The sequence below is a fragment of the Crocodylus porosus genome, unplaced genomic scaffold (genome assembly GCF_001723895.1).
Source record: "Crocodylus porosus isolate Cpor-Errol unplaced genomic scaffold, CroPor_comp1, whole genome shotgun sequence".
Classification (NCBI taxonomy): domain Eukaryota; kingdom Metazoa; phylum Chordata; order Crocodylia; family Crocodylidae; genus Crocodylus; species Crocodylus porosus.
This window is the reverse complement of record NW_017728907.1, coordinates 30,147,297-30,160,474: the sequence shown is the minus strand read 5'-3', so window position 1 is coordinate 30,160,474 and position 13,178 is coordinate 30,147,297. Positions and strand designations below refer to the sequence as shown.

Genomic DNA, 13,178 nt, shown 5'->3' with positions numbered 1-13,178 from the left:
CATGGCTGCCCCATCCACCCCAGCTCCGGCCCTTTAAGAAAAAAAAATAAGAACCCCTGGACTCACCCTTCCTGCCCAGTTTGGCGTGGATCCCCGCTGCCCCACACCACATGGGGGGCTCTTCCACAAGCAGCCCGAAGCCCTGAGGTCACTGCAGGAGCTGGTGAGTCCTGGGGTTTTTCTCGTTTTTCTTAAAGGGCCGGAGCTGGGCCAGGAGGGGCACCCATGGGGGGTCTGGGGAAGTGAAGGGGGGTCAGGGGGCCCATGGCAGAGCCCCATACATGGTGTGGGGCAGTAGGGATCATCCCCCCACCCAGCAGCATCAGGTGAGTGGGGGTTTTTTTTAAAGCACCAGGAGCTGGGGTAGGCAGGGCAGTCATGGGGTGGGAGCTGGGGGAGGAGGCAGGGGATGGGACCTGGCAGGCCCTATCCAGCCCCCATTTCCCCGCTCCTACTTACCAGCTCTGAGTCCGTCTGCAGCCACTGGGGACTTTCTGAATCATCGAAGCTCTCTGAATCTTTTTCAAAGACTTGGAGAGTTTCAACTTGATTCCGAGCTTTTAATTGGTCCCCTGATTTGATTTGGAATCAAAGATTTAGCCACCAAATCAGGCTGAATATCCTCTAAATCAGATCAGCACCCAAAGCTTCACACAGCTCTAGAAAACAGACCCAAAAAAATAACCACATATGTTTGTGCCCACTTCCCTTGTTAAGAAGGTTTTGATTGATAACAATTATGGGAACAGCAGGGAGTTACAGTGGAGGGTTACAGTGGGTAAGATGGATATAAGTCAGCAGTGTGCCCTTGTTGCCAAGAAGGCTGACAGCATACTGGATTGCATTAGTAGAAGCATTGCCAGCAGATAGAGGGAAGTAATTATTTCCCTCTACTCTGCACGAGTGATACCACAACTGGAGTACTGTGTCCAGTTTTGGCAACTTAAATACAATGAGGCTGCAGGCATAGATGATTTTGTTACAGAGCTCAGAAGCAGAGCGCAGGATTGTGAATTTGGACTTGCTGAGGATGTTATGTTGAGGAACAAAATCGTCTTCAGCATAACTGACTGCAAACTCAAAGAAAGGCTTCTAGAAAATCCGTCCCTCACCTTAACACAAGCTGTGGATATCTACAGAGCAAAGGCTCTCACAAGTGCTTAGGCCCGAGTTATAGCTGCAGAAGCAAGCTTGCATGCAATTGAACAACAACCCACCACCACAAACCCACCCACAGGGCATCAGGGGAAGAGACTGAGCCCTTAAAGTACATTACATGTACCACAGGTGGCAAGGACAGTGTACTGGTTGCTGGAAGCCGACCAAGCCCAAGCTTCCCCAAGCACGCCAGGGCTTCCAGCACCCCATGCACCATCCCCACCACCTTCTCCAGCTGCCAGCACATCCAGCTGCCCTCCTGCTGCCTTCCCGCACTGCTCCAAGGGGAAAGCCAGCCCATTCCCAGGGCAGCACGGGGAGGCGGCAGGAGTGGGGTGACATGTATACATGTATACATGACAGATATTTTTGTCCGCAGTGGGACAGTTTGCCACGATCAAACTAAATACATTGGAGGTGGTCTAAGTTGCCATGCTCGAAGAAATTTTGACACAAAAAAAATTGTGCACTTGTACATGGTGATACCATTATGTCAGACAAATGGAGATATCTTGTTACTTTTTGTCACATGTACATGGCCGTATCATCACTTGTACAAGCATCCTTGAACTCTGTCTAGCACTTTAGAAACATTAATCCACTTAAGATAGAAACTACCACTATTAAGGTCTCCCTTGTTTTCCTCTCAGGCTAACAAATAAGAAGAAAAAATTTAGCACTAGAACTATAACTTTATTTATAGCTGGGAAAAACGATTGTTGGCTATCAGATAACACTCAATACTGTGTACTGCAATGTCAGAGTACCCTGATAAATATACTTATTTCCTATTGTGAGAGTTCTTTCTTTGAGAAATATACCTAGTAGCTTTGCAGTATGTCTGGAGTGTTTTCTTACCTCAACTAATATGAAGCATGGTAAAATTGTGTCACTTCTTTGAGTCCGATGCCTGGTGCTAGAAATCATGTTGACCTGTGAAGAAAGCAAAGCATGTTGTATACATCCATAGTGAGCTGACATTGTTGAGAGTTATTTCCCAGATCTGATGTTTAAGGGTAGGTTTACACACACACGTATACTGAAATAACAGAAAATATAAATTACAACTGACTGTTATTTCAGTGAAAAATCTATATGTAGATTCTCTTAGTGTGAAAAAAATGTGATTCAAGTTAATAACTAAAACTGACGAGTTAAATTGACTGTAGCCACTTTTATTCTAAAATAAGAGCATCCACACAGATTTACACCTAAAACTGATTTGGTTAAATCTATGCAGGTCTTTGTGCTGGCTATCCCTAAGGACTAGCCTGATTCAGCTGTCCATTTCAATTCAGCAAAGCAGCTAAGCATGCATAGTGGTCCCACTGATTTCAACAGAACTTAAGCATTTATTTGTAGTTAAGTACATGTATAAGTACTCTGCTGCATAAAAATGCACTTTAATTATATGCTTAAAATCTGCTTCAAGTTGTGAGGTTAGAGTTAAGCCTATAAAGTGCCAACCTGTAACATGGGGTGAAAGAATGGAGCATGTGCTCCAGGCCTCGCTTAAAGGTACGGGTGCCAGAAGGATGGAGCAGGGGGAGGCACTTCACCCTGCCTCTTTGCTGCCTGTCTTACTGTCCCTCCACTTTCTGGCTGCAACAAGCAGATGGCACAGGCAGTGCTTGCCATGGAGCAAAAGGTGTGGGCATTATAGTTTTGTAGAGCGGTAATGGAGTTCACTGCTGCTGAAGGAAGATTTGACTCCCTGGATTCCTCTCATCTTTCTTAGACATTCACATTTTGATTTCTCAGATCTATGCCCTTCTGTCCTTTTCCTTCATACTGTCAGTCAATTTCCAGTCCTGCTTCTCATTCCCAGCTCTCTGCTGTTCTAAATGTGCACTTCAATGAGCATTAGCTTATTTTAATGTGCATTAGAACATCACAAAAAACTATGCTATTTAGTTAGCTATTGCACATTAAAATGGGCTAATGCACATTTTTCTAGTACCTCACAATGGAGGGCACTTTACACATGCTCTAGAAACTGTGGGGGGGACCGGAGGGCTCACTCTATTTAGGTTCCAAGAGCCACTCTAATTAAAGCACCACCATGCCTTCTGTATCAACATCCCTGCACTTTAAAATGGCAGTGGGGGTGCTTGAACTAAAGCTTGTTCAATGAGTTTTAGTTCAAGCCACCATTTTTAAGCACAGACACTGATCCATGAGATGCAGAAGGCTGCTGAGCTCAGCAGTTGCCACACTCCAGCAGACTTGATTAACTGAGCCTGCTTGGACGCTCTGGAATCCCAGTGCATTGGATCAGCCTCTGCCCTTGTGTATAGGCACCCCGATGTACTAGATTTAATGCACATTACCTAAACCACATTAATTGAATGTGTAGCTGTGGCCTCGTTTCCCAGTTCTCTGTCTCTCAGCTCCCTCTGGTTGCTGTCCTTCATTATTTATGCCCCATTGCTACTTTGTATTCTTATCTTTCTTCCCTGTCTTTTTTCCCCACATTCTGTTGCTTCTCCCTCATTTGTTTCTTCCTGTCTCTTCCTGTGATTGTGCTATGAGCTGATTCTGTCTTGTTCTTCCCACAATCTCTCTTTTGCATACTCTGACCTTCCCCCCATGCAGCTTTTCTAAGAACTCATCTCTCATTCTATGTTGCTGTTCTGTGCGCCCTAAATCTCTCTTTATACCTTCTCCCTTCTCTGTGTATTAATAAGGAAGAAGATACCTGATGATTCTTTTCCTTTATGTTCTGACTCCAGTTTCCCTCTTTTTGTCTTATGAATGATGAATTGTATGGAACTCTATTATGAATGAGGTTAGGCAGAATCTGATGACTGAGAGCACTCTACCCCACTTACCAATATGGTTAGGGGAAATATGGTGACTTGTTGTCCAACTCAGTGCTATGTCTGCTTGGGCCAGCTATGGTCTTTCTGGCAGCTGCTAACCTTCATTTTAGGTCCTTGTCATTCTGGGTATTTTTAGCTTAGTATTTGACTATTTCAAGTGCAGCAGTGGTAATCTGCATTCAGGTTATGTTCACACAAAGCAGTGAACAAGAAAATGTTTAATAAAACAAGGGCTAGAGCATGTGCAGCTGAGAACTCTGATTGTGAAAGATTGAGTGTGTTTAACAAGCAAGCAGAACATAACAGCTCCTTTATTGATCAATTTACTTTTATGAACCCTGAGCCTAAGTCTGAATATTCAGTCTTGCTTAATCCTCAGGCCAAACTCCCTCTGAACCTTCCAATACCCAGTTATACTGTTTTACAATATACACGGCTAATACTGCACGCTGAAAGGTACATGCACAGTAAGAGTATATTAGCGTTAAAGACTTTGCTCTCTGAAAAAAGAAACCATCATGGCTAGTATTTACTATTTGAATACTGGCAAAATGTTAGAGAGAAAAATAATTACAGTGAGGCATACTCAGTGCTGATGAACTTGTATGGCCAAATTATGGCTGACCACATGCAGATTTACTAGCAATGGAAGACACAGAGAAACCGTTCCCTAAGCACAGGTGCAGAGGAAATCAATACTTAAAAAGTAGTCTTTTAAGTATAAAGAATGGTCTTCAGCTGGTGCAGATAGCTATCGGTGCCACAGAAGGAGCATGACAAAGTAGTCTGATGAGTGTCTAAGACCCCTGTCTTCCTCACAGCACTTTGTTGACCATGGAGACAGGCTCTGAAGGCAACATTGGATACTTTTTTAGGTACTTATTTATTTTTGGTAAAGGTGAGATATGTACTATTTCTAAGGACATTAGGTCTCACTTTTCTTCTAAAGCACAGCCCTCAGATAGGAAATGGCAGTACACCCCTCCCAATGCTTGCAGATCACTTTGCCAGAGAGATTCAAACCTACCTCCCCCACCTCTCTGAAGAGTGCCTTGAACACAAAGCTATAAGCTATTCTTTCCAGTTTAATTAATCTTCAGCTCCTCTCTGGAGAGTGACTTAGCTTCAGCAAATGGGTTAGAGAGCATCCTCCTTGCAGACCAGTCTAAATATGATTGTTATGGCACTATCCATAAATTTGGGAGATGTGGGTTTTAACCCTTTTGAACTGAGGGGAGAATTAAACCCCTGTCTATCACTTTCTTGGTGAATACTTTAACCATTAGACCAGGGACATCAAACATAACAACCTAAGGGCCAGATTCATCCCACAGAGCCATGTCATCCAACTAACACAGCTCCTGGAGGAGATGAGAATTTGGGGGCAGAGTAAGCAGGGATAGGGCTGAGTTCCTGAATCCTGAGGCACAGAGGCCTGCTCAGCAGCAGTGGGGTGAGGGCTGTGTTACCTCGCATGGTTTCCTGAGCTGACACAGTGGATCAGGCACCTACAGCAGTTAACACTACTCCTGTTCACCCTACTGCTAGAGATGCATCTGGATCCAGCTGGCAAGGAGCCATTCACAGTCCAGATTTAGTCTGTGAGAAGCCCCATGGTCTAGATTTAGCCTGGGGGTGGGGTGCAGCAAGCAAGTTTGACACCCTTGTACTATTATAAAAAGGGAAGCAGAGGGGGTGCAAGGGAACAACATTGGTCCCAATAGCATGATGCTGTTGTATTTTAGGAGAAAGTAGCATGTACAATACATTGCTCCTGTAGAGCAGGGGCCAGCAACCTATAGCCTGCGGGCTAGATCCAGCCTTTATTTGATCCAGCTCACAAACATGGGGCTTTGGCTGCAGGAAGAAGCACCAGCTGTGGGTGCTCTCCTTGTACCACCACAGGGAAAAGCAGCAGTCGTGGCTGGGTTCTGGCACCCGCCCTCCACCTTCTGACCCAAACTGGGTCACTGTAGCTGATGAACTAAAAGGTTGCTGACTGCTGCTGTAGACACCTGTATTAGTTATGCTCTGAGAATGTCTGCTAGACTGAGGACAACAGGGTACTTAGGCAGGAAATGCCTAGGATCTGGTATCCAGTCAGACAAAGATGTCAAAAAGCTGCCTAGATGCTCAGCCCCGTCAAGACTGAGGCAGTTTGGGGCATGTGCAGAGGCACAACTCAAGGCCCTGATAAACTGTTACATCAAAAGAAATATGCCTATAGTGTTTAGGTACCTCCACAGCTAGGCAGCAACTGAGCAGAGATTTTCAGGTTCTCAGCTTTGGATTTAACTATCTAAACAGGCTTTAGGCAACTAAGTCCCTTTACAGATCTGGCTGTAAGTGGCATGTTTAAAATCAGTAATGCAGTATCTGACTGAACTAGGAATCAAGCTCTGCTCTTTACTGACAAAACTGTGCCCCAAATTATCAGCCCATCCTTCCCTTCTCCTCCTTCCAGTGATCTGGTATCACATATTCACTTCCTTACCCTACCAGCATTTTTTAAAGAAGTTATGAAAACATGGGCAGTTTAGATACCCTAGAGCGGTGACTGGCATGAGATCTTTTTAAAGGTGTGGTAGGGGGGTGCAATATCACTGTTAGGTGTGCAAACACATACACAAATCACTCGATAAAAGTAGAGATGTCAAATAGGAATCCACAATGTCAAAAAACTAGCCTGTTGCGGTCTTTTGAGAACTCTGCAACAGAAGTGCGCTATTATTTTTCCAAAGTCAAAAGATGAGGAAAAGCATTTTCTGAGGGGTGCTTTCAATCTAACAAGGGGTTCTTTGAGTCTAAAAAGGTTGAGAATCACTGCCTTGGAGTCCTGCACCCATGCAGTCTGTTCCACCAGATCAAAAGACCTCCAAAAAGCAAATAGCTGGCAAAAAAAAGATTGGCATTCTGCCACAGTTTTCCCTTAAAAACTGGGATTCAGTAGAGAAATACACATTCCCTATGGCACGTCTCTTTTAATTTCTGGTAGAGAAATACACATTCCCTATGGCATGTCTCTTTTAATTTCTGGATGAATTTCACCCAGACCAGAGGCAAATTAGTTGTTAATAATTCATAATATGTACTGATTACTGCTCTAAACTAACCAAATCTATTTAACTGTATAGCAGTTATGTTCCTGGAGGTGATAAAAATATAGTTCCCCACCTGAAGGCAGACATAAAATGTGTCCGGGGGTTAAATTTATCAGAAAAATAGAAGAGCAAAGTCACTGTGCTATGGATAAAACAAAAACATCTTTATTATGGAAAATATCTTTAAATGTCAAATCGTAATTCAGGTACAGGGAAGAATATAGGACTTTTCATGAAAAAAGAAAAAAACAGAAAGAACAAAGATATGTTTCCTAGAGAGGATACAAAAATGGATTCTTAAAGGGGAGAAATCTACCCAACTTCCTTCAAGCACATGTGCTTAGGCGCTGATGGCATCTATACATGTGCATCGGGGTAGAGGTGGGACAGCCACTCTAAAGCGCCTGCAGCATCATGTGTATTCAGCGTCCCCATGCTTCAAAATGGTGGTGGGGGCACTTGAACCAAAGCTTGTTTGATGAGCTTTAGTTCAAGCACCCCCACTGCCATTTTGAAGTGTGGGGACACTGGACACGTGATGCAGAGGCTGCTGGAGCACACGATTTCGCACACTGATAGCCTGCTCTGATGCATGCTAATTAGCACACATCAGAATAGATGTCTGGCATGCGTATAGGTGCCTTGGGGGTCTGTCTCAAAGGTCCACATTGCCTTAGGTCAAAAGCAGAGGGGCTGCAGGGCTGAAATCTATCCCACCAAGTTAAAAAAAAATAGTCCACACTAGCTGCACAGAGTATTTGGACAAAAGGGCCTGAGTGAGTATAAACTGCACAAATCCTCCCTGTCTTTGTCACTCCCCTCCCCCCCCATACATACACTCCCCACCCTGAGGTGGCCTTCCATACCAGTCTACAGGTGAAGTTGTGTAACATATGGATTGTAAATGTATTCCTGTGTAGCCTTACGGTCACCTTCCATAGCCCATATAGGTCTAAATGAGGCTTGAATTGGTCCCCATACCAAGTGAATTTCATCCCCCCCCCCAGGTTTTGTTTGTCTTATCTACACTGATGCTTCAGTTGCCAATAAGGCATTCCTTTTTATACAGGATGACAGTGATCAAAATGACTTTGAGAGAAAAAGTCTAGATGAATAGGACAGTACAAGGACACCTCTAGAGACAGAGCCCTGATCTCTAAACAGCTGGGAAGCCACATGTCAGATCTGACAGACCAGATTATATGCCAGCAGATCTACTCCCACTCCCACTTATATCCCCTTGACAATTCAGTTTATAGAGCTTTAGGCTTTATGTTTGCTTTAGTGCTGAGCCAAACCAAATGTCTAAAAGTGTTTAGCCTGTTTTTCTGCAATCTGCATAATCAGAGGTGCCTCCTGGCATAATATCAACAAAATGGTCTTCACCTTCATTTGTCAATCACTTGCCCCCAAACAGAGAATTGCCCTAGGCATTTATTAACGTAGGCCCAGATTCTCAGCTGGGGCAGCTCTACCAGATGAGGCTGTAGCCCATTTTCTAAAGTCCCATTCTAACAAACCTAAGTTTAGATTAGGGTTTTTTTTAATTATTACCTGATTTATTGCTGTTGAGAACAGAGAGACAAACAAATTAGGAAAAAAATATTTTCAGTAACTATAAACTTTAGTGGACAGCAGTTTTGTCCAACATCAGCCACTGTTTGTATCTTGTCATTTCTCTCTAGCTCATTTTCTTCTCTCTTGTGTAGGATTTATCTTCACTGAATGGTTAGCTTGCAACCAGTTTCATATGTGGCCCCTGCTATATTTTTTGGATGCAACCATCTTTGGTCATCTAAACTCAGGCTAGCAGGCCTCTCAGCTCAACTGATGCTGGGTCTCAAGCAGCAATCTAAAGGAGATTCAGCTACTCTGAACTGCCTTTCCAAGCACTCCTTTCTGAATGTCTTTTTTCAGTGCCACCACTCTCACAAAAGTTTGGCTAATTCAAAAGAAGTTAATGTGAGCCCAGATAACTCAAACTAATGCTGTGCTGAGGACAAACTCTTGGCAGCATTTACCTTGCTGCAGCAAACTGTGACCTATTCTTGGAAAACATGCTCATAGCATGTAATTACTCCCAGCAACAACAAAGGAATAGCTCACATGTTTGAAGTTAAGCATAGACTGAAGTGCTTTTATGTCCAATCACAAGGTCATAGTTTACTGTCTCCAGTGTCTTTTACTTCTTACTCCTTCCCCTTCTTACCAGTTATTTTATTTTTCATAGTTTATTTTTTTCCCTAATTTTGCAAATAGTTGTTTCAGAAAGCCAGTTCTATTAGGTGCCATATTCATCTGAGCCTAATACAAACAAAACTGTTCCTCTGCTGATGATTCACAGCTAGGGAATCGATCCTGAAATCCTTAAGCTCAGGGGTCCAAGTTGAAAAAAAACCAAAACAAAAGGTAACCTCTGGGAAGAGAATTTTTGCTTTCTGGGCCACCAAAACTGCCCCACAAATCCAGCTGTAGTAGCATTTATAATAAAAAAACAACAGTCCATGGAGGGAGGAACCCAACAACTGAAACAAAAAGGCAGCAACATGTTAGGGTTTGTGTTTGATTTGTGTTACCTAACCTATTTGTCACTTTAATAAATTGCTTGTGGAAGTGTAAGTCTATTGTCTTTTATTTCTTCTGATAAAAGGTAATTTGTACATACTGTATAAATGTTTGATGAGTAGGAATCTAATCACATTCTGACATACAGAAAAACAGAGATGTGAGTGTGGTAAAAGGGTTTTTGGTTGTAGTCGTGTTGGTCTGAGTTGGTCTAATAAAAGATATCACATCTACACAGAGAACCTTGCCTGCCAGTGTGGTAAAAGCCACTTTATACTGATATTACTGTAGTTTGCAGTCCTTTAAAACAAGAAACTAATATTTCAACATTGGAGTGATGTTGTAGCCAAGACAGTTAAGTAAGTATGCAAGAAGCAAGGATGTTTGTGGACTATAGCTTTTATTGGACCAACCACCTGGTTGGGATACATTTAGTTGAGCTTTCGCATGCAGTACATTCTTCATGTTTGATCTTAAAATTTGTCTAAATAAATAATGACTTCTTAAGACCTGGCAGACCCATCATATCCAACTCGGGTACCCTCACTGAAGAGTAATTTCAATTCAAAGAAACTATACTGAAAATACTTGTCATTCAAAGGTTGAGTTTTTTTACAAGACCACAGACTTCCTCAACAGAAGCCAGAATATCAACCACCTCATGGATGTCGCCAGCCTGTACACTAACATCCCATGCCATAATGGCACAGCTGCCTGCCTGAAATACCTTCAAGAACATGGAGTACACTAAGATTTGCAACATGTTCCAAAAATTATCCACTTCATCCTCAGCAACAACTTCACTTTCAACATTCTGCACTTCCTCCAAACCATGGGCACAACTACAGGCACAAAGATGGGCCCTCATTTTGCCAACTTCTTCATGAGCCACCTGAGGGAACAATTTCTAGAAAACTGCATCAAACCAGCATTTCATTAATATTTTCATTATATCTGGACTGAACACCTACACTCACATATTGACATGCATCACAGATTTAACAACTATCATCCCTCAATTGAACCTTCTCTGGAATATTTCTATACTAACATCAACTTTCTAGAGACTATGATCCATATCCAGGATGGCACTACAAACCACTATAAAACCCACAGATCACCATACCTATGTCCACAAGACTAGCAATCATTCCAAGCACACCAAAAAATCTGCAATCTAGAGGAAGGCCCTCAGATGGCACTGTATCTTCTTTAAGGAAAACATTTGTGACACCCACCTAACCAGCCTAAAATCTGTCTTTAACAATAAAGGCACTCCAGTACATGAGAAGCAAACTCTCCACTGCCCAACAAACATCAAGTGGGGTACAGCCTTGATGCAGTAGTTTTCAAACTGTGGTCTGTAGATCCCTGTGGTCCACAGACTATGTCTAAGGGGTCCACAAAAGATGACTATGATCAGTCAAAAGTATGTGAATACCCACACTCCATCTCCGCATCTCCATTTGAAATTTCCAAAGGGATCCACATCTCCATTTGAAATCTTTTAAGGGTCCACAAATGAAAAAAGGTTGAAAACCACTGGATCTGTTAGCCCGTCTCCACTGCCACTACTATCAACATTCCCTGTTAAAAAAAAATCAGAAACCATGGCTCCTACATATGTCTTTCCCAAAATGTGATATACGTAATCCAGCGCACCAAGTGCCCTCGTGGCAACAACATGGGTGAAACTAAACAGCAACTATACACCAGAATGAACTCTCACAAAAATATATATAAAAAACAGAGATACATGCCATTAGGAGCGCATTTCTCACAGCACAACCACTCCCTCCCTGACCTCACTATCCTTGTCCTCAGGGAAAATCTACATAACACTTCTAAAAGGTGAATCAGGAACAATAATGCATTATTTGACTGAACACTAAGAAACAAGGACTAAATACTGATATCAGTTTTATGACATTGTATTTTACCTGACTCCTAAATTCTTTCCACACATGAATGGTGAGAATGACCTTCTTCCCTTTTGATAGGCCTTGGCCCCCCCTGTAATCAGCTTATTTTCTTCTGCTAATTCTCTTCCACTCCTGGGAATATTTCTCATCCCTTCCCATTTCTGTTTTTTACTACGCTGTATCTGGCTTCTTGTGATCAGACCTGAGGAAGAATATCTCGCAATTCAACTCTATCCCAACTACATAGTTAATCCAATAATAGATATCACCCTAAGAAATCCTTTCCTCTCTCTAAATAAATAATTCATTTGATTATTTAGGGAAACTCCCTTTTATTTTCAAATATGAATTCTGTTGCAAAATAAGTGTCATAAAAGGAACTTCTTCCTAATGAAAAGTAATCCCTTATTTTCATTCAGCACTACCTTATTCTAAAAAGCACTTACTCTCAGTAGAAGATCCTGATAGATAAGATGAAAGGTGGCAGAACCTGGCCTTTCATCTTTGGAGAATATACTCTTCCTTTATGGTGGCATATTTGGAAAATAAATTATTGTATTTAATTCCTTTTACTTGTATATGGGTAAAGTATTTTTCTCATTCTTGCATATATGGTTTCATTCAACTGTGCTCCTGTTTCGTGTGTTGCTAACTCACTCTGGTATAAACAGTAAAGAAACTGTATGACAGTAGTACAAAACAAAGTGTCAGAGCTCTCCCACACTGTATAGTGAAAGAATTCAGACTTGAATTAAGATACAAGTGGTCAGGCAAAGCAGGTTTCTCCATGAGACATTCCTAATTAAGTTATCACTACCTATCTGCAAGCTTATCCATTCAGCAAATATTACATAGTGAACACATAATTGGTATGAGACTACGTGGAGCTTTTTAAAAAAAAATTCTAGTAGACCTACAAAGTCTCCTGGGTTTGTTGTCTGACACAATCAGGAAAATTTAGAGAAACGTTTACAGCAAAATTTCTTGACAGTTAAATATACTGAATGGTGAAATTATATTGTCAGGGAAATAGTGGAAATGTCATGTGAATGACATGGGGGGCTGTTCCATAATGATTTGTGAGTAATGGACGTGACCAGGTTACTGGTATATTTCCTATATATGTGTTTGATTACATTAATAGCAGGGCTGTTAAGAAGCTGGTGGGAAGGTAGCACATGGCTCTAAGATAAGTAACCTGCAGTAATTATGAAACAATACCTAAACTATTAGCTGGAAAGATGCTACTTCCCAGAACCAGTTTTGCCAAGTTTGCAACATGTTTTGCCAAGTTTGGCCGGGGGACAAGTAAAGTTAACAAGTCACTCCTGAGAGATCAGGCTGAAACATTTGGGTCTATGCATAATGAACAGGCTGATTTTGAAACAGAATCTATTGGGTTACTGTTACTACAAAGCAGTAAGGCTTATGATAAACTAGACATATACAGGCATACCTCATTTTATTGCGCTTCGCTTTATTGCGCTTCACAGATATTGCGTTTTTTACAAATTGATGTGGTGGAAATAGCAAGAGAACTAGAATTAGAAGTGGAGCCTGAAGATGTGACTGAATTGCTGCAATCTCATGATAAAACTTTAACGGATGAG

The 13,178-nt window shown here is 42.0% G+C and overlaps 1 protein-coding gene across 1 annotated transcript in view; it reads right to left on the bottom strand.

Moving 5' to 3' along the window:
- The window catches only part of PLPPR5 (phospholipid phosphatase related 5), a 108,942-nt gene that overhangs the window by 93,045 nt on the left and 2,719 nt on the right, over positions 1–13,178 (bottom strand). The window contains exon 3 of the mRNA XM_019530597.1: positions 10,374–10,538. Coding sequence (XP_019386142.1) covers positions 10,374–10,538 — 165 coding nt within the window. The remainder of the gene's footprint in view (positions 1–10,373; positions 10,539–13,178) is intronic.